Source organism: Eptatretus burgeri, chromosome 13, assembly GCF_056783735.1.
Source record: "Eptatretus burgeri isolate ZD-2024b chromosome 13, Ebu_testis_v1, whole genome shotgun sequence".
NCBI lineage: Eukaryota > Metazoa > Chordata > Myxini > Myxiniformes > Myxinidae > Eptatretus > Eptatretus burgeri.
In genome coordinates this window covers 16,711,426-16,735,496 of record NC_140973.1, presented here as the reverse complement: position 1 = coordinate 16,735,496, position 24,071 = coordinate 16,711,426, and the positions used below count along the sequence as shown (strand labels likewise).

Genomic DNA, 24,071 nt, shown 5'->3' with positions numbered 1-24,071 from the left:
CAACTCAAGGGTGGGCCATTACGATGTTTGTTTCTTCCCTTCCACTGCCACACTCTAGAACTCTTTACCTTCTCACGTCTTCCCAAACACTTATAACCTTCCACCTTTCAAAAAAGCTGATTTTATTTGTTGTTTTTTTTTTTACTTTCCCAACGACTTTTAGACTATTCTCTCTTTCCTTACTTTTCTATCAAAGCAGTTCTTTTATTTAAGGGCTCGCCTCGATGAGGACATGCTCAAGCTATCTAAAAGTCCTGCCACCATCCACATACCCCTCTATCTCCGTAACTTCCAGGTACTTATCTCATTCCAATTTAAACTTATCTACTGTTTCTGCTGCCACTACCTTTCCAGGGAGACCATTCCATGCATTAACTACTCTTTGAGTAAAAGACCCTTGCCTTACTGCCACCTTAACTCTCCTCTTCTTTACTCTCACGCTACGGCCCCTGGTCCTCTCAATGTCTACTCTGCTGAATAATTCTTCTACACTTACTTTATCTGTATCTTTCATTATCTTAAACATCTCCATCATATCTCTTCGTAACCGCCTTTATTCATGAGAAGGAAGCCCTGTCTCCTTCAGCCACTCCTCATAGCTGAGTCTAGCTAGGCCCGGAATCAATCTCGTATCTCTGTGCTGAACCCTCTCTATGGCATCTATGTCCTTCCGGAACTGTGGTGACCAAAACTGCACACAATATTCTACATGGGGCCCTCACTAAATTCCTGTGCAATGTTAACACCACCTCTTTTGATCTATAATTGATCCTCCTCCGAATACAACCTAAAATCCGATTTGCTTTACCTATAGCTGCCTGGCACTGTGCTGCCTGCAAACCTCCCGTATCTATTACCACCCCCAGATCCTTCTCCTGTGGGACATGCTCCAAAATTACCCCTTGCATCCTGTCATCTTTATTTTCATTGTTCTTTCCCATCCCCAACACCTAACACTTGCTCAGGTTAAATTCCATCTGCCAATCTTTTGCCCAATCTATGCAAGTATCAATACTTTCCTGAATCTGATCACCACCCCCTTTGTTGTCCACCTTGCCTTCCAAGCTTTGTTTAATGTGCAAATTTGGAAAGCCTATTCTTTACCCCCTTTGTTTTTTTTATTATCTCACCTGGAACGTAGTTCTGGGGAGCTTATGGGATTGCACGTCATTCATCCGTCCATCCGTCCACATATATTTACAACTTCTTTTCAGAAACTACACATACGATTTTGATGAAACTTTACCACAACATTCATCATTATGCATGTACCAAAATTTGTTCAGAACATTAATAAAAATTGGGCCTTGAAGGAGTTTTACGGGGGTTGACCCCCGAAATTGGTGTTTGCTTTCTTCTCAGAAACTACACGCACAATTCCGATGAAACTTGATGACAACCTTGATCGCCCATGATGTACCAAAGTTTGTTCATGGCAGTAGAAAAATGGGGGTCTAAGCACAAGTAAAGGGAAAGGGTTGGGGGGGGTCCTCCCCAAATTCTGTATTTGCTTTCCTTTCTCTCCCCAAAACTACACACACAATTTTGATGAAACTTGACCATGACCTTCATCACCTGTGATGTACCAAGGCTTGTTCACAGTGTCAAAAAAATAATCCACAGGTATTTACTTTCTTCTCCATTACATATTTGTGTGTCATCCATGTCTACCAATGGTTCCCTGGTTATCTTATCCAGCCACGACCAAGTGAGTGCCCAGGGGTATTGCCCCTATGTTTTTTTTTGTTTGTTTGTTTTTAACTTTTTTAACTACACACACACACACACACACACACACGCACACGCACACGCACACGCACACGCACACGCACACGCACACGCACACGCACACGCACACGCACACGCACACACACACACACTAATCCCCCATTTCTCGCGGGGGTTACGTTCCAAACCTCCCCACGCTAAGTGAAAATCCGCGATGAAATGGACGCCTCCCCCAAAAAATCGTTTGGGTTTGAGGTGCCTGAGATCGACTAGTCTGGTCTGGTCGGTTTGGCAGTAATTGGGTTTGAGGTGCCGGAGATCGACTAATTTGGTCTGGTCGGTTTTGAGGTGCTGGGTATGAGCAGTGCTCGTCCAACGGTGGCAAACCTTTCTCCTTCCCGAAGCATATATCGAGCACCTTTACCTTAACCTTCTCCTGGAGCGTCCCAGGACCTTCCTCTGGCGCTTCGGTTCCTTGCCAGAAGCCTTAGAAGGTGCAGGGCGTTTGGGCGGCATCGTGGGGCTTGGAGAAAAAAAACGTAGAAAATATTCGTAGTTCACAGGCGAAACTTTGTCTCGTGGTTGTGTGACTGGTCGAGCACCACGCGTTATAATTTATTGCTTAAATAATTTGTATTTTACATATTATTACCACGATGTACCAGGGGAATCCGCAGAAAAAATTAGCTACGTTCCAAGGGAAAACCCACGATGAACCGGGGGCACGATAGGTGAACCGCGATGAAGCGGGGGTTGACTGTATCCACACACACAATTGGTGAATGCGACGGTTCACTGTTAATGGATAAAGATTCCTTTGGTGACCTGTATGGTATCCCACTTATTACTTTTATCAACCCCATAAACCATCACTGTTCTCCATGTTTTGCATATTATTATCTTGCCAAAACGAAGTTTTTGCAAGATATGTTAGTCAGCTTGTATGTTTTTTTTTGTTTTGTTTTTTTTTTTGTCTGCAATCATGTATAAAAAATTCTGCAGAGCACAGTTATCATTGGAAATTTTTGTAACTTCGCATATCAGAGGCCTATAGAGGTCCCTTTCAGCGCATAAAATTTTGAAGATCAAGGTCAAAGGTCAAGGTCACTTTGTCGCAAATCATGGGAGTCGACGAAACCCTTATTTTTTGAGTCATTTTGATCGGATAGTCTTCAAACTTCATGGGAATATAGTTCATGGTCTGGCGCTCAGCTGATTAATTTTTGGTGGCGATTGGCCTTGACCTTCATATGTTTTTTTTGTTTTTTTTTGGTCAGTAATCACGTATAAATTACTCTGCAGAGCACAGTTATCATTGGAAATTTTTGTAACTTCGCATATCAGAGGCCTATAGAGGTCCCTTTCAGTGCACAAAAGTTTGAAGGTCAAGGTTAGTTTGTCGCAAATCAGGGGAGTCGACGAAACCCTTATTTTTTGAGTAATTTTGATCGGATCATCTTCAAACTTCATGGGAATATAGTTCATGGTCTGGTGCTCAGATGATTAATTTTGGTGGCGATCGGCCTTGACCTTCATGGTTAGCGCTGGAGGTCGAAAGTTTTTGACCCCAAGGTCAAATTTTGAAATCTTAGATACCATATCGAGTAATACCTCATATGAAAGTGCTTGATAAGTGCTTTCCAGATCTGTCAAAGGTTTGATGCCATGATGTTATTTGATGACGACATGACGAAAAAACGGATTTTTCATGAAAATTTTATTTCCTCAGTTCTCATCAAAATCTCTTGATATTTCATGTACAACGGTCCTGGAGAGATACCATTAACCGTACGAAAATATAAAGGTCAAGGTCACAAAAAGGTCAAGCATCAAGGTCGACGAAACCCTTATTTTTTGAGTAACTTTAATCGAATAAATAAGTCACTCATGTTCACATTTTGGCAAGATACTGGTCACCCTGGGGTTGACATTGGTTTATTACTTTGTTAGTTATTTATTTAATGAGAAGCACAAATATAATTGCATATAATTACAAATATTTGCATTTTGGTGTCGTATAAAAAATGCCTTTCTTGTCGTAAGCCTTTCTGTCTATTCCTTAAACTCACCAGATGCCTTGTCCTGGATGAGGCTGATCGTCTGCTGGAACCGGGACACTTTGCTGAGCTCGCACAACTAATCGAGTTCCTCGATGCGTCAAAGGCGAGAGGACTCGGCCACAGTCAACACTCGAGGCAGACCTTTGTGTTCTCTGCCACCCTTACACTCGGGCATGCCACTCCATCTCGCCACTTTGTGAAGCCAAAAAATGCCCCCATTGGCAAGGGTGTACCTTGTGATGGGAAAAGCAAGCTTGGAGAGCTTATAAAAAGGCTTGGGATCCGTCCTTCACCCAAGATTGTAGACTTGACTAGGAAAGGTGCTACAGCTGAAGCTCTGACTGAGACGCGTCTGCACTGTGATACCGATGAGAAGGATCTCTACCTCTACTACTTCATCATTCAATACCCTGGCCGCACCATGGTGTTTGCCAACAGCGTTTCCTGTGTCAAGCGCCTCGTCGGCCTGCTCTCGGTGCTTGGCTGTGATGTGGTCGCCCTGCATGCCAATATGCACCAAAAGCAGCGCCTTAAAAACCTAGAGCGCTTTGCGTCTCGAGACAGGTCTGTGGCCCCATGCACTTTGTCATCTGAAACTTTACTACACGGCTTAGATCACATGATATATGGCAGCGAAATATTTGACGATTTAATGCCCTTCGGGTTTCTAACTGCTCTGTTTATGACATTCATCATCCTCCTTTCATATTTACCCTGCGCGCGCAAATCGAAAAGCGGCGTTAAGCAATTGGTTCACTTTGTCTGTCTGTCTGTCTGTCTGTCTGTCCACACGTGTCAGTTTATGATTGAGGAACAACTTCATTTCCGTTTGATATATTTTTTGAACACAAATCGGAACACGAACCTGTAATTTAGCAGTACTTTGGCTCTGAATTTGACTTGATTGCAAATGCACAGAGAGGAGTGAGATAATATTTTACTCTGTTTACCTGTCTAGCAGTCAAACAAAACTGAAAATAATTCCAAACAGGAAACGTAGTTTGTAAGGACGTCGTGAAGGGCACAAACAACAGGCTTGAATAACTGTTGCAACGTGTTCAATAATGTGGTGTAAAAGACGCTGCAGCAACAGTGGCAAACTTCCGAGAAAAAAAATTTCAACATTTAAAATCTTTTTTTTATTTCAATTGAATTATATACTTGAACACTACAGAACACAAATCTACTTTTTGGCACTTTAAAAAAACTTTAATTTTGCAATACTTGGACAAAATGTTGTTGCATCGTACATCATCTTGACCAATCAAATTTGCTGCTCGCAGACCCCGCCAAATGAATTTTTTTCTTAAGACTGCTTGGGGTAAAGTGTTCAATGAACTTACGAGTTAACTTTGTATCTTATTACCCTCGCCGAAGGGGATGGTAAATTGCGTTTGGGTCCGTTCTGTCTATCTTTGTTAGTTTGTTTGTCCGCACAGAACCTTCGTGTTTTTCTCCACAACTGCTTGTCGGATCGAGATGAAATTTTCACCATAGGTGCGACTACTCATGTAGAATGCTTTGATCATAATTATGACGACATAAGGCACGTGGTGTGGCAGCCATTTTGGAAAAACAGAAAAACTTTGGACATCTGTATCTCTGAAACCACACCAAGGAAAAAAATTAAAACTTGTCACATAGCAAGTACTCATGGGAAATAAGTGTGATTTCTTTTTGTTTTTATTTTAAATGATGTTATAGGTTCCTTCTAATGACGTCAAAATTGCATATGTATTCAAATACATTTTCTGGATTCAGACAAGGTCACTCTTCCCTGGATATGCTGCTTCTGCTCTCCCAACAATGGATGCAGATCATCAATGCCAGACATGAAATCAGAGCAATCTCCTGAGACGTATTGCGTGCCTTCGATACGGTCTGGCACCCTGCCCTGCTCACCAAACTCTCTTCCTATGGTATCCAAGGACATCTCCACTCATGACTCGCAGACTTCCTCTCTTGTCACAGTCAACGTGTGGTCCTCAATGGAGTTCTCTCATCCCCTCTTCCTGTCCAAGCTGGAATTCCTCAAGGCGGCATTTTGGGCCCTGTTCTTTTTCTGGTTTTCATCAATGATCTCTCTGACCCTCTGGAAAATCCTCTTCATCACTTTGCTGATGACTCCACCCTCTAATGTACCAGCTGTCATCCCTCAGACCGGCAAGCAGCAGCTTCTTCGCTTACTGCAGATCTGGGTAAAATCAAAAACTGGTCCAACACGTGGAACATGTCTTTCAATCCGGACAAATCCAGCACTCTCACTTTGTCTCTCTGAAAGGACCGTTTAGAACCCCCCCCCCCATCCACTTTCTCAACAATCCTCTTGAAGTAGTCCTTTCTTTCAAGCTTCTGGGCCCCACTATCTGCCATGATCCTTGCTAGGAAAGCCCCATTTCCAACCTGGCCTCCAAAGCCAGTCGCCGACTGGGAATCATCCGTCGTGCAAAGTCTTTCCTTGGCACACCTGAGCTCCTGACCACATACAAAGCTTTCGTCTGCAGCTTGATGGAGTACTGCTCTCCCCTCTGGGCTGGTGCTCCTGCCTCTCACCTTTCTTGGCTTCACGCTGTGGAAACCAAGGCATTTCAGATCATTGGCATCTCCCGCGGTGAGGCTGAGTCTTTGGGTCTTTCACTCTGTCATCGCAGGCAGGTCGGTGGTCTTTCTGTCTTCTACCGTCTCCTCTCCGGCCTTGCACCTCCTGCTCTGTCCGTGCTCTGTCCCCATAATATTTCCACAGGGTGCTCAAGGTCTGCCAGCAACCCCCTTCTGGTAAAACTACCAAAATCACAAATCACTGCTCACCTTCACTCTTTCGTTCCTCTTTTTTTTCCCCGCGTTTGGAACAAACTCCCACACTCTCTTCAATACCACTCTTCTCTCCAGGTGTTCAAAACAGCTGTTCACCACCATCTCATGTCTTTCCCCATCCAAAACCATCATCTTTCCGCACTCGTTAATCCACCCCAAACCCACCTCCTTCAAATTCCCTGTTTTCCTTTCTGAAAGTTGTTGTAGTGTCCATCTTGTTTACCTTGTGTACCCCGCCCCATCCCTCTCCCTTCCACAGATTTCCTCATGTCTCTGTTCCACACTGTGTTTTTCCTTCCCTCTCCCACCCGTCTTGTCTCCTCCTTCCCTTGTTGAGCGTTGCTGTGTGTTAGCTCTCATATGAGCCCCGACAGTGTATACAAAAAAAAATATGTAGAACGCTACATCTGATCAGTATGAAAATTTTCGAGGGTCATCCAGGGATAAAATGGTCCACGGAAACAAATTTGATGACGTCATCGGTCACGTGATTTGGCCACCATATTGTTTAAAAAAATAAATAAAAAAACCTTCAAAAATCTTCTCTGAAGTGGCTGAAAAGATTGAGGTGAAACTTTACACATATGACCGCCTATCCATGAGGAACAAAAGATTCACAAATATGATGTCATAGGTCACATGGTTTGGCAGCCATATTGCATTTACCCGAAAACCTATGAAAATTTTCTTCTTCAGAACGGCTCGACAAATCGAGGGAAAACTTCACACAAATGTGTCCCAAAGCCATGGATGTGCAATTGTGTTAAGGAATAATTGATAGGTCACATGGTTTGGCAGACATGTTGGATTGAAGAAAAATATTAAATAATGTTTTCTCTGGATTTGCTTAATCAATCGACGTGAAACTTCACAATGATGATCTAGTTGTGATGTGAATACATCTATCTATAATTCCAGGTGTGTGTGTGTGTGTGTGTGTGTGTGTGTGTGTGTGTGTGTGTGTGTGTGTGTGTGTGTGTGTGTGTGTGTGTGTGTGTGTGTGTGTGTGTGTGTGTGTGTGTGTGTGTGTGTGTGTGTGTGTGACCGCTGTTTCTCGACAACCTCTAGTCCGATCTAATTGAAACTTGCCAGGAATATTGCTGGGGACCTGAGGATGTGCCTTTTCAAGGTTTGATATTAATCGGACAAGTGCTTCCCAAGTTATGGCCATTTATTTACCAAACCAATGGGAAGACACGTTGTTGCGTGGGTGTGGCCGATGGGGAAGGGAAGCACAGCCACGTTCCCCATTACGGGTTACAACGTACGGGCTTCCGGAGAGTGATGACTTCGTGTATTCTAATAATTTCTCGATTTCTTATGCGCATTTATAGATAAACACAATGGCCCAAGTTATGATCGTTTTCATATTAGACGGTGTATAAATTTCGGGAACATCAGAGTGCTGGTATGCTCCGAACCAAGAAGTAAATTTTTTCTCTCTCTTCTCTTCTCTTTTTGTTTTTCCTTGCCATGACATTGCGAAAAGGTAAAATACGTTGGCGCTAATTGAATAATTAGGTATTAAAAATAAATTGCGAATAATCGGTAACTGCGAATAATATCGAACTTCCGGGTCACGCACGTACGGGCATGTGAGAGCGAAGAAACGGCCTGTGTGGTTTATTTATTTATTTATTTTTTTTTTTTTTTACGGGCACGTACTAGTGTTTTAAATTTCAACTTGATCAGACACATGGTCTGGTAGCCAGAATTATTAATTTTTTTAATGATGTGGGTTATTTTTGATATATATATATATATTTTTTTTTTTAATGAGGCTCACTTGGCTGTGCCTAGATTGGTTTGAGGGTAGAGGAGTCGCACCCAAAATGTGAATCCTATCCAGGTTCCACCTGATGACTTCATCTTTGCTTTTTCCTTGTTTGGGTTCCTTCTGATGACTCCAATGCAGAACTGTCCCTATTTGGCCACCCATTTGATTTGAATTTATTTTAATCCCATTCCAAATTCAATTGAATAACAATGAAAAACGTCTTGGGTCAGGTTCACGTGTCCAATCAAAGCAGGACGTCTTGGTATCCGGTCATCACTCCCAGCAGTTATAAGGTGGCAGTTCTAATTTTGTATCTTATTAATTGCATAACACACCAGTACAGAAACACCACACAAAACAAGTTCTGGTGAGGTTCTGCAATCTCTGATTGCTCTTTCTAGTTTGGGTAGCAATGGATTGGGGGAGGTCGGTGGGGTGGTCCATGAAATAGATTAGTGCCCACCTGCCATCTACAAATTTTTATTTTTAGTTTGTGTTACCTTTCAAGTAACAAAAAAATACAATAACACAAACTGATCATATTTTGGCTTCAATGTTGGGGGTCCCCCAGGCCAATAAAGACTCCAAGACTGAGATATCTGCACAGAAATTATTGTTGTACAATTTTGATATTGATTACAAACCTTTCACAAGCTATCAGGTTTACCAGGATTTTTGATGAATGTCATGCAAAGTCCTTCTTCGCCTCAATGGGGACATATAAAGAGGTACCTGTGGAACCTGAACCTTGAGCGACCCTTCAGCATCTCCTAAACTTGAGATATCAACTTCATCTCTTCATCAATAATTATTTTCAATCCTAAGAAGATTTGATAGCTTGAATGACAATGTTCCTTCAACTGGATTATATTTACATCCATGATAGAAATAGGTAACTTCCCCCCTCCTGACTCTCCATCATCCATCCACCCATCCTCCATTCAGCAATCCTTCTTTCATCCATCCATGCAACCTTCATCCATCCATTGGCATCACCTTATAATTGAAAGTGTCTTCTCTCTCTTTTTTTTTTTTTTGATTTGTTTGTTTGACTTTACACCTCTGAACTGCCGGATGGATGACTTGAAAAGTACTGGTTGTACTCGGGGGTGTGCATGAGAAAGTGTTTGGTCATTAGCTGGTTAAAAAGTATTTGTAGTCCTGGGTGTTCACAGTGGGGGCAGCCTGGATTTGGCATTGCTGTTAGGGTGGTATCTCCTGGGTTCCTGGGGTCCTGAGTTCGAGCCCCGTTGGCCACTGAATTGGCCAACCAAGGGGTTGACTCAGCCATGTCATCCTTCCGAGGTTGGCGAAATGAGCACCAGGATACATCAGCGGCATAGCCACGCCCCTAACCAATGATTCAACCAGCAGCCAAAAAGGCAGCACACGATGGGAATAGTGACTTTGCGCTATTCTCCGCCAATTCTGGGAGAACGATCTCCTCCATGAGGATGAGTTATTCGCTAGTACAGTCTAGTACAAGTACGTCAGGCTGAAATATGATATTGGACACCAGTTACACACTTCTTCTCTCTCTGGAGTCAGTTTGTAAAATATCAGTTGATGCAATAATTTTTGGTTTTTCCAGCAATGATGTTCAGGCAACATGTGCTTTAAACCCATTCCCCCACAAAAAACACCACAACTTTACAAAAAAAAGTAATTTTGTATTCTTGATATTATTTGTTTACCATGTTGAAAAAAAAATTCATATTGCAGTACATGTGACCTAAGTGGAACCATTTTCATTTGTCGTGTAGGTGTGTTCTATTAACCACTGATGTGGCTGCAAGAGGGTTGGACATAGTTGAAGTCATGCACGTGATTCACTATCAGGTGATGGTACATGTCCAATTAACCCGTAGTGTTTGTCTCATTGTGAAGTCAGTTTGGCCCTTTTCTCCTGTTTCACTCTTCGTTTGCTCATCTAATGCTTGGTCCTGAATGTAAAGTAATTCCTTGCTTTGAAATGCAAATTAAAAAAAAAAATTCATGTCTGTCGTCCTTTTGTCCACACTCTTACAAACCGTGCAGAACTATTGTGCATCATCTTGGAGATGGGGGTTCTCACTCTGTTGCTATGCTTGCATCCCAGGTTCCTCGGACATCGGAGACCTACGTACATCGCAGCGGGCGTACAGCACGAGCCACCCACGAAGGCCTCAGCCTCTTACTCATTGGACCCACTGATGCTAACTTCTTCCGACGAATCTGCCAGAATCTCACCAAGAAAGCAGAAATCCCACTGTTCCCGATCGAGCAGCAGGTCCTCATGGCCATCAAGGTGTCGTGCGAGTCTTATAAAGAGCCGTTGTTTGTGCTTCGTGTTGATCCAGTGTGCAGTGAATCCACGTTTGCCTAACACCTGACTGTGAACGGCTTTGCAGGAGTGTGTGACTGTGGCAAGACGAATCGAACGTGCTGAACATCAACGCATCACGGCAGCACAGCAGGATGCCTGGTTCAAACAGCACGCAGAAGCTCTCGAGATTGAGCTCGACGACGACCTGCTTGTTTGTACGTATCTGTGTCATTATGTTTTGTTGGATAGTATTCTTGCGTACCGTGTGTTTCTTGGCCTCGTCTCGCACACATTAGTTTGTGTGCGCATGTAGTATTGAAAAACACGAGTGATACACATACATGAGTTGCCGACGATGAGTAATTGCAACAAGTCATAAATGTAGAGTGCTCTGCCAGAATAAATTGGACAGCCTTGATTGTAAACAAACTATTTTAATAATTGGATGATGCTGATGAAATCAGTGATGCAATTGCGTGTTTTTTTTAACACAAGGTTTGCACAATAAAAGCACTCCTCAAATGCTCTCTCGTACCGGCATGTGACCAGAAACGAATTGTCACACCTCTGGATTAAAATTAGATACGTGCTGAGGCTTGGGGAAGCGGGTGAAACGTCGCCTGAGATCAGATCTGTTCTTGCTTGTTCAACACTAAATTACTGGGGGGTACCCAGCACTGCCCAGCTCTGGGGGGGGGGGCTTTTCCCGGCAGTAGTTTCAGGACGTGTTGGACATTGAAAAGCTGTGGAGTTATTGGCCTCATGGTCGTCGCCTTTTGCCTGCAGGTCATCAGCAGCATTGCCTGATCCCGCATCCCAATATCCTCTCTATAGCGGGATTTGGGGGCCTCATAATGGCTTTCAAGACAAACGTGTGGTCACTTAAATCCTTGCCCAGATAGCAATGATTAGGATTGGGTGTATAGGAAGCTCCTTGTCACCCCAGTCTCCATGTCTGTCTTTTTCTCAAGTTAACACTCTTAATCGTTCCCCATTGTGATTTCTCACCTCCCCCACATGTTCCGCATAAGCATGGCCATTTCACTTGTGCGAACCTGACACATTCCGATGACATGGCGGCAAAACGTGAGTGAGTTCGTCGCCATATGGGCTTGTGCATTACCCTCGCAGGAGGGGAGGGAAGAGACTTGCAGCGAAGGGCGTGCTCTGTAGCTATATAAACAAGCCATGCTTAGACTCCGATGGGAGTTGATAGTAGTGAAGGGTGAGCACCAGAGACCGAAGTGGTCATTACAAATGGACTCAGACATGGTGGTCATCAAGGGGAGCGTTTGAGAGACCCAGAGAGTTGGGAGGAGTAAAAGATCGAATCAGCGCCTGGAGCGTCCGGCACGAGTACAGACCTGTTTGCCCATTCCCAACCCCTGACATCTCAATTAAGTGGGAAGTATCAGCTGACATCCTGACATCTCATCAAATATCTACCCCATCCATCCTGTCTGTTGTCTCTGTGTCGAGTGTCCCTGAATGAGTCTGCCTGTGATACGTTTAGTGTGTGGATGTGGAAACAGTTTCTGTCCAGTTATGCCATGTGCTGATTGGATTTTGCTCTTCTGTCTTTATTCATGGTTTCTTGCTGTGCCCTACTCATGACTCATCCAGGATTGTACCCAATAGCTAAGGAGACTGCTTAGGCAGCACCAATGCTCTGCACAGAGTATGGTCCCAATGGAAGGATGGAACCACACTCCAGTGTAATCAAATTCCCCTCAAACCCCTATCCGTATGCTAAAACCGCCATGTGTCTATTGTTGAACATAACCACACCGCAATGCGAAGTCGCCATGTGTACAGAATGCTTCTACTCGACATCTTGGAAGTTGATCTCTGGCAGTCTTGTGTTGCCCGTTAGGTCGACCGAGTCAGTGTATGTCTGTATGTATCTGGTTGTATGTCCATTGGCATTGTACAGTGATTGAACCCTTGAAGGCATCAAATCAATTATATTCTGTATGACCCCCTGATCCAAATTTTGCCAAATGTGAAGTCTATTTTGCTGTGGCTCTTGTGTATTGCTCGGCAGAGTTCAGCTTTTCCACAGCTCCCGATCCATGCTCCCAGACGTGTTCAATAGCATTCATACTCAAGCCTTTGTGGTGCGAAGGGAAGAATCTGCAGTCCCTTCTGACTCTTCCAGGTATTAGTGGTTTGACACGTATGGCATGTGGAACCATCTCCCTGCAGTAAATATTTTCCATACTGCAAAATGCCTTGCTGGTAAACAATAAACCCTCTTACCACTATCCCAGCAAGGAACTTTGCATGGCGCATTGGGTTGAGTGGGCTCATGGAGTTAAGATCTGCAATAAAATCTACTCCACGTTTGACAAAACCCGGATGGGGCTGTCATACAGAATATCATTGGTTCAATACCTCCACGGGTTCAAGCACCGTACGATGCCAAAGGACACGCTTCCAGATGCTAATAAATGTAGTCTCTTTGATTCTGTTTGTATCATTATCCTCATCAATGCACCACAATCTTGACAGGGTCTTTTTCTTCTTCTTTTTTAGATCCTCGTGGAGGATCTCTAAGTCTTACTCACGTTGTTGTTGTTCATCTTCTTCTTGTGGACTTTTTTGTTTCACAGCCTACAGTTTTCATCGAATACTTCCTGAAACTTGGCGTATATATGTAAAAATACCCTGCGCAGACAGTAACCATCTCCGATTTTGAAAATTCCTCCTAGAAAAAAAGTTATGACGTCAAAATATCTCCGCTCATGGAAATCGCCTAAAAAATTATCTCTGAAACTAGGCAAGCTTTTTGAATTCTGTTTGTGGGAATCGAACAGGGCATTAGCAGAGATGAATTACCGCACATATGATGCATTACTATGATGTCATATCCATTTTTATGACTTCATTCCTATTTTTTGACATTTTTTTTTTTCACAACCCAGAGTTTTCATCGGATCTTGGTGAAAATTGCCATGTATATGCGGAAAGCCCACGCGTAGGCAGTAACCATCTCCGATTTGGGAAATTCTTCCGAGAAAAAGAGTTGACATCGTAATATCGCCGCTAATGGAAATCGTCTATACCATTTTCTCCGAAACTAGGCAAGCTGCTTGAATTTTGTTTGCGGGAATCAAGCCAGGCATTAGCACAGATAATTCATCACAATGACGTCATATTCGTTTTTATGATGTCATCATTAAGAGGAAGAGGATCTCAGCTCATTTGAGCTTGTTTTTTAGCTCGCCTGTTCGAAGAACAGAGAGCTATAGTGATACCCCCGGCGTGAGCGTCAGCGTGAGCATGAAAATGTTAAAGTTTTTGGTGCAAGTTATTTAGAAGCTTTCCATTCATTTAATATGTGTACTAGGATGCTGATATTTGGATATCCCTGTGTCGTAAGAGGCGACCAGGGTTGCGTCAGTAAGGGCATCCGGCGTAAAACATGTCCCAAATCACTATGCGGATCATACGGATGATCCGCTGTGGCGACCCCTAACGGGAGCAGCCGAAAGAAGAAGAAGAAGAAGATGCTGATATTTGGCATGGAGTTTCCTTTGGGGTATATTATTGATGTGGTGAAGTTGAAATTAAAAATAATTTCATTTTTAAAAAAATTTTTGACCTGTTTTGAACTTAACTATTTTGTAGCACATCAACGTTAAAGTTTTTTCCTTTCTAATGTTTTTATCTACCACTATTTTTTACTGATTACAATATACAAATACATATATTGATTTAAAATTATTTGGATCAGACTTCACTGCAATGCTTTATAAAAAATATTATTAGACTAGTCTTTTAAAAACGATAAATGTATAAACAGGCGAGCATTGGATGGCTTTGACAACAACTCTCTGGTTTGGTATATACTGTCGAGGCTCATATGAGAGTGAACACACCGTACAACAAGGGGAGCAGGAGACAAGAGGGGCAGGAGAGGGAAGGAAAAAAACATTGGGAACAGAGACATCAGATCAGTGGAAGGGCGAGTGATAGAGCGGGGTATACAGGGTAAACAAGATGGACACCACAGGGACTTTCAGGTTCTTCACGACAGGGAACTTTCAGGAAGGAAAGCAGGGAATTTGAAGGAGGTGGTTTTGAAGTGGATTAACGGGGGTCGAAAAGATCGTGGTTTTGGATGGGGGAAGATAAGAGATGGTGATGAACAGCTGTTTTGAACACCTGGAGGGAAGAATGGGATTGAAGAGAATGTGGGAGTTTGTTCCAAAAATGGGAAAAAAGAGGAATGAAAGAATGAAGGGGAGCAGTAATTCTTTATATCGGTAGTTTTACTAGAAGGGGTTTGCTGGTGGACCTTGAGCACCCTGAGGAAATATAGGGGGGACATATCTCAGAGCAGAGGGGAGGGGGGTGGGGCGAGGCCGGAGAGGAGATGGTAGAAGACAGAAAGACCACGACCTGCGTGCGATGAGAGAGTGAGAGGCCCAAAGACTCGGCCTCATTCCGGGAGATATCAATGATACTAAATGCCTTGGTTTCCACAGCGTGAAGCTGAGAAATATGTGAAGCAGGAGCACCAGCCCAGAGGGGAGAGTAATACTCCATCAGGCTGTGGATGAAAGCTTTGTATGTGGTCAGGAGCTCAGGTGGGCCGAGGAAGGACTTTGCATGACGGAGGATTCCCAGCCGGCGATTGGCTTTGGAGGCGAGGTTGGAAATGTGGCTTTCCCAGGAAAGATCATGGCAGATAGTGAGACCAAGAAGCTTGAATGAAAGGACTTCTTCCAGAGGATTGTTGAGAAAGTACATGGGGGTGGGGTCCCAGATGGTCCTTTCGGAGAGACATAGTGAGAGTGAGATTTGTCCGGATTGAAAGAGATGTTCCACGTGTTGGACCAGTTTGTGATTTTATCCAGATCTGCAGAGAGTGAAGAAACTGCTGCTTGCCGATCAGAGGGATGACAGGTGGGGAGTCATCAGCAAAGAGGGTGGAGTCATCAGCAAAGAGATAAAGACGATTTTCCAAGGGAGTCGGAGAGATCTTTGATTAAATCCAGAAAAGAACAGGGCCCAGAACGCTACCTTGAGGAACTCCAGCCTGGAAAGGAAGAGGGGATGAGAGAACTCTATTAAGGACCACACTTTGGCTGCGACAGGAGAGGAAGTCGACGAGCCATGAGTTGAGATTGCTTTGGATACTATAGGAAGAGAGTTTGGTGAGCAGGGTAGGGTGCCAGACCATATCGAAAGCATGCAATATGTCTCGGGAGATGGCTTTGATTTCATGTCCGGCAATGAGGACCTATGCCTGGTGTTGGCTTAATGGTTAGGGTGGTGGGATCGGGATCCTCAGGTCCTGAGTTCAAATCCTGCTCAGCTGTTGAATTAATACCAGGTGGGGTTGACTCTGCTTGTCATCGTTCTGAGGTCTGCAAAATGAGTGCCAGCTTGCTGTGTGTCGTTCAAAATCCTGTGTCATGTCGTATGTCAGAGTGTGTCGGAGTGGCGACATCCTGTGTCGGAGTGGCGACATGTCCAGGATTATGTCCAATTGCCAAAGAGACTGCTTTGGCTAGACCAACATTCTGCACAGAGTGCAGTCCCAATGGATTGAGGATCTCCATCCATTTTTGTGAGAGCAGAAGCAGCAGATCCAGGTTCGAGTGACCTGGTCTGAATCCAAATTGCTGATCAGAAATCAAGCCATTGGAGAAGAGGAAGGATTTAATGTCTGAAGCGATGATGGATTCCATAACCTTGCTGATGATTGGGAGAAAGCTGGTTGGTCTGTCTTTGCAATGCCTAAGCTGTGTATTGGCAAGGGATGTGCTGGGTGGTTTGCCATTGCCTTTCTAACCACCGGTCAAGTTAGGAATTTGTTATTTTGTTCCAGGTAGCGGTGAAAGCTTGCTTACTCTTCACAAAAGACAACTTCAAAATTTTTACAATTCACCATTGACCACTGCTCGTGGACCTCTCCTCGGGCCTAACGTCCTTCTGAGGGACAGCATGCAAAATCGTGCATCGCCTGGCACATGAACCACCTGTGCGGCAGTTTATAGATCGGCTGAGATTTGAACACAGGCTAGACGAGTTCAAGGACAAGTGGGCATACTGCGAAGCCATCCTCCCAGCCTGTGTTCATATCACGAATAATTAAATTGGTGTGTGTGTCAATATATTTTCGCTTTTCAAAGGGTTTTCTCTGCAACCGCTTGTCCGCTCGATGTGAAATTTTGAACGTAGGACGGACTCCCTATGGAGAATATTTTATTGCTGACTCTGACGTTTTTAGTCACATGATATGGCAGTCATATTGGATTAATGGGAAAACGTTGGACATCATTTTCTCCAAAACCGCTCAACACAAAATAATGAAACTTGGCATATGTCATCAACTCCACATGGGGTAAATAGTGTGATAACGATGACATCATCGGTGAAGTGGTATTCCAGCCATAATTGGTGGAATTGAAATCCTCCTCCAAAAAAATCTGAAACTTCAAGTATCTGATCTACGACCCCATGTGAGTGAAGAATTAAATTTATGACATTCATAACCCATACCAAGAAACTATATAACATAATAGGGTGCATGGATGATATGGGTATATGGGCCATAATAGCAATAGACCATAATAGTAGCGTGTTCAGTTAATGATGGTATTTTTATTCAGAATGAGCGTGCGAGGTGAGACTATGCACTCTCCGAGTGCCGTTCTTGCTCGATTCACATTGTTTTCATGTTGTACAGTTTATTAATGTACGATGTCGGAGTGTTGTACTAAGTGTCCCGTATTACCTCCCTCAGTTTAGCCAAGGTAACTTTTTCCCTGATTGAGCTTGTTGGTTTCGATGCAAGTCAATACAAATGGGTTCACAAAGCCATTTTTATTATCGTTCTATATGAAAAAGGAGTAGCATGGATGTTGCTGTTAAAATAACTTTGTACTCTTCTGTTCTTCTTTTCCTGTGTGTGAAACCATCACCTGTGGACACTTGATTCCTTCAAGGGATGTCTACTCTGAAACAGCTTAGCCAGCCCTCTGTTCCACCTATCATGTCCCAGCACCCCCAACACTGACTTTTGAGATGTGGTGTGCCATCTCCACCACAAAACTTTACATGATTCTGTTGTAATGCTCAAGTCCAGGTGTCACATTACTCCCCCCCTCCCCCCCCCCACCAAGCTGTTTGAGGGTATGGGGTTATGATGATAAAGTTTTGGTTGGCAGATTACTCTGACAATCAGTAACGAGCCATTTAGGTCTTTACAAACATTCCAATTTCTAAACGGTGTCCCAGAATTAATTACAAAGCATAAAAAAAGATTACGTTTAAGTGATATGATTGGCTAAATAACTAATGAAAGAAATAATTCAACAGCCATGCGATTGGTTGACCATTTTCAATAATACCAAAAAAATTAAAATCACTACACTTCCAATCAGTGTGACAGTAGGTTCCGTCGAGATGTCTGGGTGTCCTGTGTACATCATCGTTATTTTTTTATCATTTTTCTAGGACTCACTCTTGTTCCAAAAGCTGAGTATCCAAATCATGTGCTGCTGCATTGTATTGTTTATCTTTTGTATACAATACAATATCGAGGTTCATGGAGGAGTGAGAACAGAGAATGGATCAGGACGTGACGTAACAAAAGGAATGACAGGGGGAAAGATATAGAGATATCGACATCAAAAGGTCCACCATATATGCATGCCTAATAAATTGTGACGGCTCCATATAAGATATTTTTTTTAATTATTTTTTTAATTTACCAAATTGCATAGCGACTCAATGTTTGTAGTCATGCATGCAGCTCCATGTGAACCATTAGATGTGCACACGGGGGTGCAGTTTCTCGGAGTCTGCTGTCTTTCAAAGACCGCATGCACAAAGGCCCAATAGCTTGGGTTTAAATAAAGCAGAGGCAGCAAAATGACAAAGTACGAGGGTGTCAGAGACAGAATTCAGAAAGCCATGAAACCTGAAAACAATTGACTCATACCATTTATGATTGGTGTGATAACAATAATGTATTTTTTTTTATATATATATATATATATATATATATATATATATATATATATATATATATATATATATATATATATATATATATATATATATATATATATATATATATATATATATATATATATATATATATATATATATATATATATATATATATATATATACACACGCCCGTATACAAAGTCTAGGCTCTTGGAGGAGCTAGACCATAGAACGGACAAGGACGTAACAGAACAAAAGCAACGGGAGAGGGTGAGGGGGTGAGTCACACCAACAGCAGTTGTATTTAAACCTCTGCAAAACCATTCCACTACTATTACCACTCTGGCCTCGACGAGAGGTACCCATGCTCACTCTAAGCTGTCTAGCCTGGGTTCAAAACTAGACCCAGCAATGAACTGTTTCACAGGCAGGGTGATTCATCAATGTGTGTTCAGTCCCTCAGATGGACATTAAACAGGCGTCCAATCTGCCAGCATTCGTTGGTGGACGTTATAGATCCCATTGTGTCCTTCACGAGGAGTAGGCCAGCTATCTCCTGCCCTAACCAGCAGAGGGCATTGTACCACCGGCGCAGCCACGTCCTCAGCAAATAATACGACCCTGCAGCCTTGTGCTGCGTCCGAATGAAAAAGAAGACCCTCACCACCTGGCCACCACCGTAGCTTTGATCAGATCTTGTACCATGAGGCCACCTTATTGGAGCTGTACCAATTTGATAATGATCCCATTGTGCAATTGATGAATACTTTTTTCTGCAATCATTCCAACATTGTTGTAACACATTGCATGTGTTAGTCTGGAAGGACACAATTTCACTTTTTCACCAACTAACTTGATATGCCTTCATTGAATAGTTAAATTAACCAAGTGATAAAATGTTACTTTTGTTTTGTAATGTAACCAAATATTCTAGAGAAAGGATGAAGCACCTATTGTTGGCAAAGAAGAAAAACATATTGTAACAAAGAAAAAGGATGTTAGCACAGATAACATGAGGGATTAAAGGTAGCATGGGCAACGAGAACGGCACCCGGTAGAGCGCACACCTCCGCCAAGCTGAACACTCTTGTATCTCACTGTTAGGCGGATCTGTATCCTGATCATAACAAAGATCGAATTAGCTTGTTCTTGTCACCTACTCAACTCGTCCACCAAGTTTTCTCATAATCCGTCCATCACCTTTCGAAATATCGTGCTACTGTATATATCATTTTTTTGGCCATGTATCAATCAATGGTGAAGAATTGCTGAAAAAAAATTCACGTATGAGGATCCAGATCCTCATCAAAATCTAATCGATTCTTCCTTGTAACACACCCAATCTATCCATCAAGTTTCATCTGAATCCATCCATCACCTTTTGAGACGTTCTGCTCACAGACAGACAGACTGGTGAACCTCTGTCCACCTTCGGTGGACGGAGGTAATAATCAGTCTGTTCACCTGTTTATTAGTGCATTGGCCAAAGTGCGTACTTTATGTGATACTACCATTAGTAGTTTTAAAATCCAGCCATGGTGATGTAACTTGTTGAATCGGGTGATGTTGAGGGTGTACCCCTAATGTATCAAGGACGGTAAACTACCGATTCAACGTTTTCTTTTTTTGAGGGGGGGAGGGGTTGAGGGGTTTGTTTTGGCAGCCTTTAAAACTTTCAATTGAATTATATATTTTAACACGAGAACACAAATCTCCTTGGTTGCATTTCAAAAAAACCTTCAGTGTTGCAGTACTTTGGCAAAAAGTTGTACATCTCGACCAATCAAATTTACCGCTTGTGTACTGAGGGTGGAGTAACATCGAGATTCAGACAAAATGGCTGCGCCCAGTGATACTACGTCTGAGCTAACTTTGTCCAAATAAGAAGGGAGTGCGTAATCCTTCCGATGTAAGACTGCAAGGTAAGGTGTTTTATTCCATCAACTGTAGTTTATAGTTTATTATTTATTACAGTGGTGTTTTTTTTTTTTTCTTTTTCTTTTCTATTCTAAATTATTTCGGTAGAAATCACACACACACACACACACACACACACACACACACACACACACACACACACACACACACACACACACACACACACACACACACACACACACACACACACACACACACACACCCCAGGCAAGCATTCACCATAGAAGCATGTTAGCAAATGATGCAATGAATAAGGATGGAATAATGACTAATAAATGATCGTGACCTGATGGGCCTTCCCTTCCTCCTGCAGGTGGAAAGAACGAGGAAAAAGACCAACAAAAAAAACGGGATCTCCAGCAAATGAAGAGGCGACTGCAGGTACTGATGTCCAAGCCTTGCTTCGACCTCAAACGAAAAACCTGTCACCCCACGAAGCTCGGCATGCCACCGACCTTCGTTTCCTCGACCGCCAAGGGGTCCGCCCTGGCTACGCTTCGCCAGGATGTCCGTTTGCGCAAGAGGAGGAGGAAAGTGGCAAAAGGGATCGTCGGGGTTGGGACGTGAACCTGGAATGTTTCCGAGGGTTTATGAAAGTTTTTTTTTTTTCTCTCCAATTATCACACAATGGTCTCCAAGAGTGCAAATACCTCCTTGCGACAAATCTTTGTTAAACATTTTATTTGTTTTGTACAGCATCTGTGTGCCATTCAAGGACGTCTCCATGGTGGGCTTGGTAAATGGAGTATACAAAAATACGATTTCTATTCTTCACAGTGTGGCATTTAAAGATATCTTTAAATTTTATTTTGTTTCACATCCTTCATTTTGTCTCGAGTCGAGTTGAGAGCAACTCCTTGTAGTACATCGGACGACGACGACTTCCCAGCCCTGTTATGGGCGCAATTCCACAAGAGGGCAGCCGTGACTCCAAACCCCCGTTGATCGTAGGCCCCAGGCTCGTTCCTTGTGTGCTTTCGAATGCGGTAAAAATAAGTTTGAAACGGCGGTTACAAACTTTCATAACTATTTAAAAATTACCTTCGTTGTAAATCTCCAAAAATTCGTCAGCATGTATAATTAATTATACAAGGTGTCTCAAAATGTCTACAAAGTTTATACATCAAAAATTATGGTGTCTTGTTGTCATGCACTTGCCTTAGTGTAACAGCTGACTGATGACGTGCAATCATTGCATCACACGTGCACACCATCTGTTAGGTATTGGTAACACTCATCACTCCACACCTCTCTCTCTCTGTTTAATTTTTCTGAATATTGAAGTCTGTGCTGCAGATACGTTTTATTGTGATACCTTGTATTTGGTGGTTCCTGGTTGCTGGATTGTAATCACACCTGCCTGTTAAATAAAAAAATTGTTCAGTGGTTAAAGACGTTTCCTCATCGATTGGGTTCGATGCCCGTTACTTCTGCTCACCAAACCGGACTGTTCCATCACCAATCAGCTTGTCAAGCACTTGCCAAGTGGCTTAAGCACTCGAGCAAGCAGTTCAACGAAACGGTTGAAAATAAATGGCTGGCTTGGCAAGCTGATTGTTAATGGAACACCCCAGTATGGGGTGAGCGTGGTGAGTGTACCCATCAGCATTTGAGAGGTCTTCGTCTTATTTTAATGTAGAAATTTCATTCCAATCACAGAACTAATTACTCTATGAGATCCAAAGGCTTCCTCGTGCAGTTTGACCGTATGAACATCCCATGTAAACAATCAGCAAATATGACGTCACAGTAGGGGGTGGAAACTTTTTCTTTCGTGCCGTTGTCTAAACGCTCATGTGTAACTACAGTACAAACATTTTGTTGAATCACACAGGGTAGTGTTCTGGTCGTGCGACCATTCCGTAGGGTGTTAGAGCCACCACAGGCTTCGTGGGAATGGGTTTCCAAACGACGGACTGAACCACGGGGTTAAAAGGGAAAGTACATTTCCCAGGAGCAAACAGCGCTTCGTACGTGGTCGGGAGAGCGGTCGACGATCCGGTCTCGATGCGACCCCAGAGCTGGTAGGCGGGGGGTGCGACCCCATCGGCGACAAGGTGTGAGAAACATCGCGTGTCGGGGCCTCCGAACGCGCCGCAGGTGCACGTCGCACGCTCGTATCTTGTCGCAGGTGTTAACGCACTGCAAAATCCGTCCGTGCTGGTCAAGTCACCGGGAATGGGTCGCAAGACTGGGAATACCACCCCAGAAGTGTTCCTGAAGGCAGTGAGAGGCGAGGGCCGTCCGGGTCCTGGTGGAAGGCGATAAGGACTCCCCGAGGACTCCAATCGGTCGGCTCGACCGTCCATCACGCACGTCCCGATGCATTTCTTGGAGGGCTCAGGTTCCTGCCAGAAAGACGCTGGAAGTTGCCTTTTGCGCAGGGGGACACTCTCGGGCCCCCTTGCTCGCTCGTTCCGCACCGATCCCGTATCTCGTGATCGTTGGACGACGGGTGAAGGTGAAGCGCTCGGTGCGAAAGCTCGAGCGTCTGATCGGCCATTCCCCGGTTCCACATCACTCCCATCGGGCGAAGGTGAAGGAACCGGGACCCTGGTGGTCCTTACAGAAGCTGGGGAAGTCCCGGGGGCTCCAGAGCTTGAGGATCCGCCGCGTTTCTGCGAGAAGCGCTTCAGCTGTTTCTGCAGGTACTTCCGATGATCCACCGAACGTTTACACGGCGTCGACTTGTCCAGAGCAGCCTTGATGTCACTCGAAGCTAAATTCACGAAGTTCAGCAAGGTCTTCACGTCGCTATCTCCTTGCGAAGCCATAACTGTGAACAGCAAGTGGCGGACTCTGGGCCCACCCCTGTGGTCTTTGAAAACCTCGTCGCTTTCCTCCTCCTCCGGTGTACCGTGCTGGACCCCTCGCGTTCTCTCCCTCTCTTTGCCTTCCCGCACTCCTAACAAGTAATTTCACGGAGCATGAACTATATTAATACCGCCCGCCCAGGCGGCGGGACAAACGGCGGGAGCTTGGGCAGAGTCGGCGGTCCAAGTCCACCTGCGCTCGCATTATCAACGTCACCTCCAAAACGTCCGACGTCAATGCAGAGAAGCGCACAAAGCTCGGGAGTGATCGCTTTGGTAGGTCCAGTCGGGAGCTCCCACAGGGTGCTTATTTTGGGTGCATAACGATCGCGATATTCAGGTCCCGTTCGAGCATGGTGGGTGAATATCGATCTCTCGAACAAGTTTGTAATAGTCTCTCTCGTGCTCCTCCGACCACTTCCCTCGGCTCCCCCCTTGCTAATTTCTAACATCTCACCCCCCACCCCCACCCCACCCCCCTTCCATCTCACTTCAACCCTCCCAGATGCACATCTCTCATCTGACCCGCCACCGTCTCCCAGCCAACGGCGGAACCCCCCTCCATCTCCCCGTGCCTTTCGCGTTTTCTTGGTGGTCGACTCGTGGGACATTCTTCCCGGGACGAGATGTCTCCTGGGAGACGGTTCTGGTGGATCTGCACCTCCCAG

At 44.0% G+C, this 24,071-nt stretch overlaps 2 protein-coding genes across 4 annotated transcripts in view; one reads left to right on the top strand and one right to left on the bottom strand.

The window, feature by feature from the left end:
- Positions 1-21,982, top strand: part of DDX24 (DEAD-box helicase 24) — a 55,458-nt gene extending 33,476 nt beyond the window's left edge. For all 3 annotated transcript variants that reach the window (XM_085851332.1, XM_085851331.1, XM_085851330.1), the window contains 5 exons: positions 3,801-4,352; positions 10,143-10,218; positions 10,478-10,666; positions 10,770-10,899; positions 20,904-21,982. In XM_085851332.1, the coding sequence (XP_085707458.1) occupies positions 3,801-4,352; positions 10,143-10,218; positions 10,478-10,666; positions 10,770-10,899; positions 20,904-21,157 (1,201 nt within the window). In that variant the 3' untranslated portion in view covers positions 21,158-21,982. The remainder of the gene's footprint in view (positions 1-3,800; positions 4,353-10,142; positions 10,219-10,477; positions 10,667-10,769; positions 10,900-20,903) is intronic.
- Positions 20,904-23,847, bottom strand: FAM181A (family with sequence similarity 181 member A). Its single transcript, XM_085851333.1, has one exon. The coding sequence runs from the start codon at positions 23,362-23,364 to the stop codon at positions 22,417-22,419; it is 948 nt and encodes a 315-aa protein (XP_085707459.1). The 5' UTR covers positions 23,365-23,847; the 3' UTR covers positions 20,904-22,416.
- Positions 23,848-24,071: the final 224 nt, after the last annotated feature.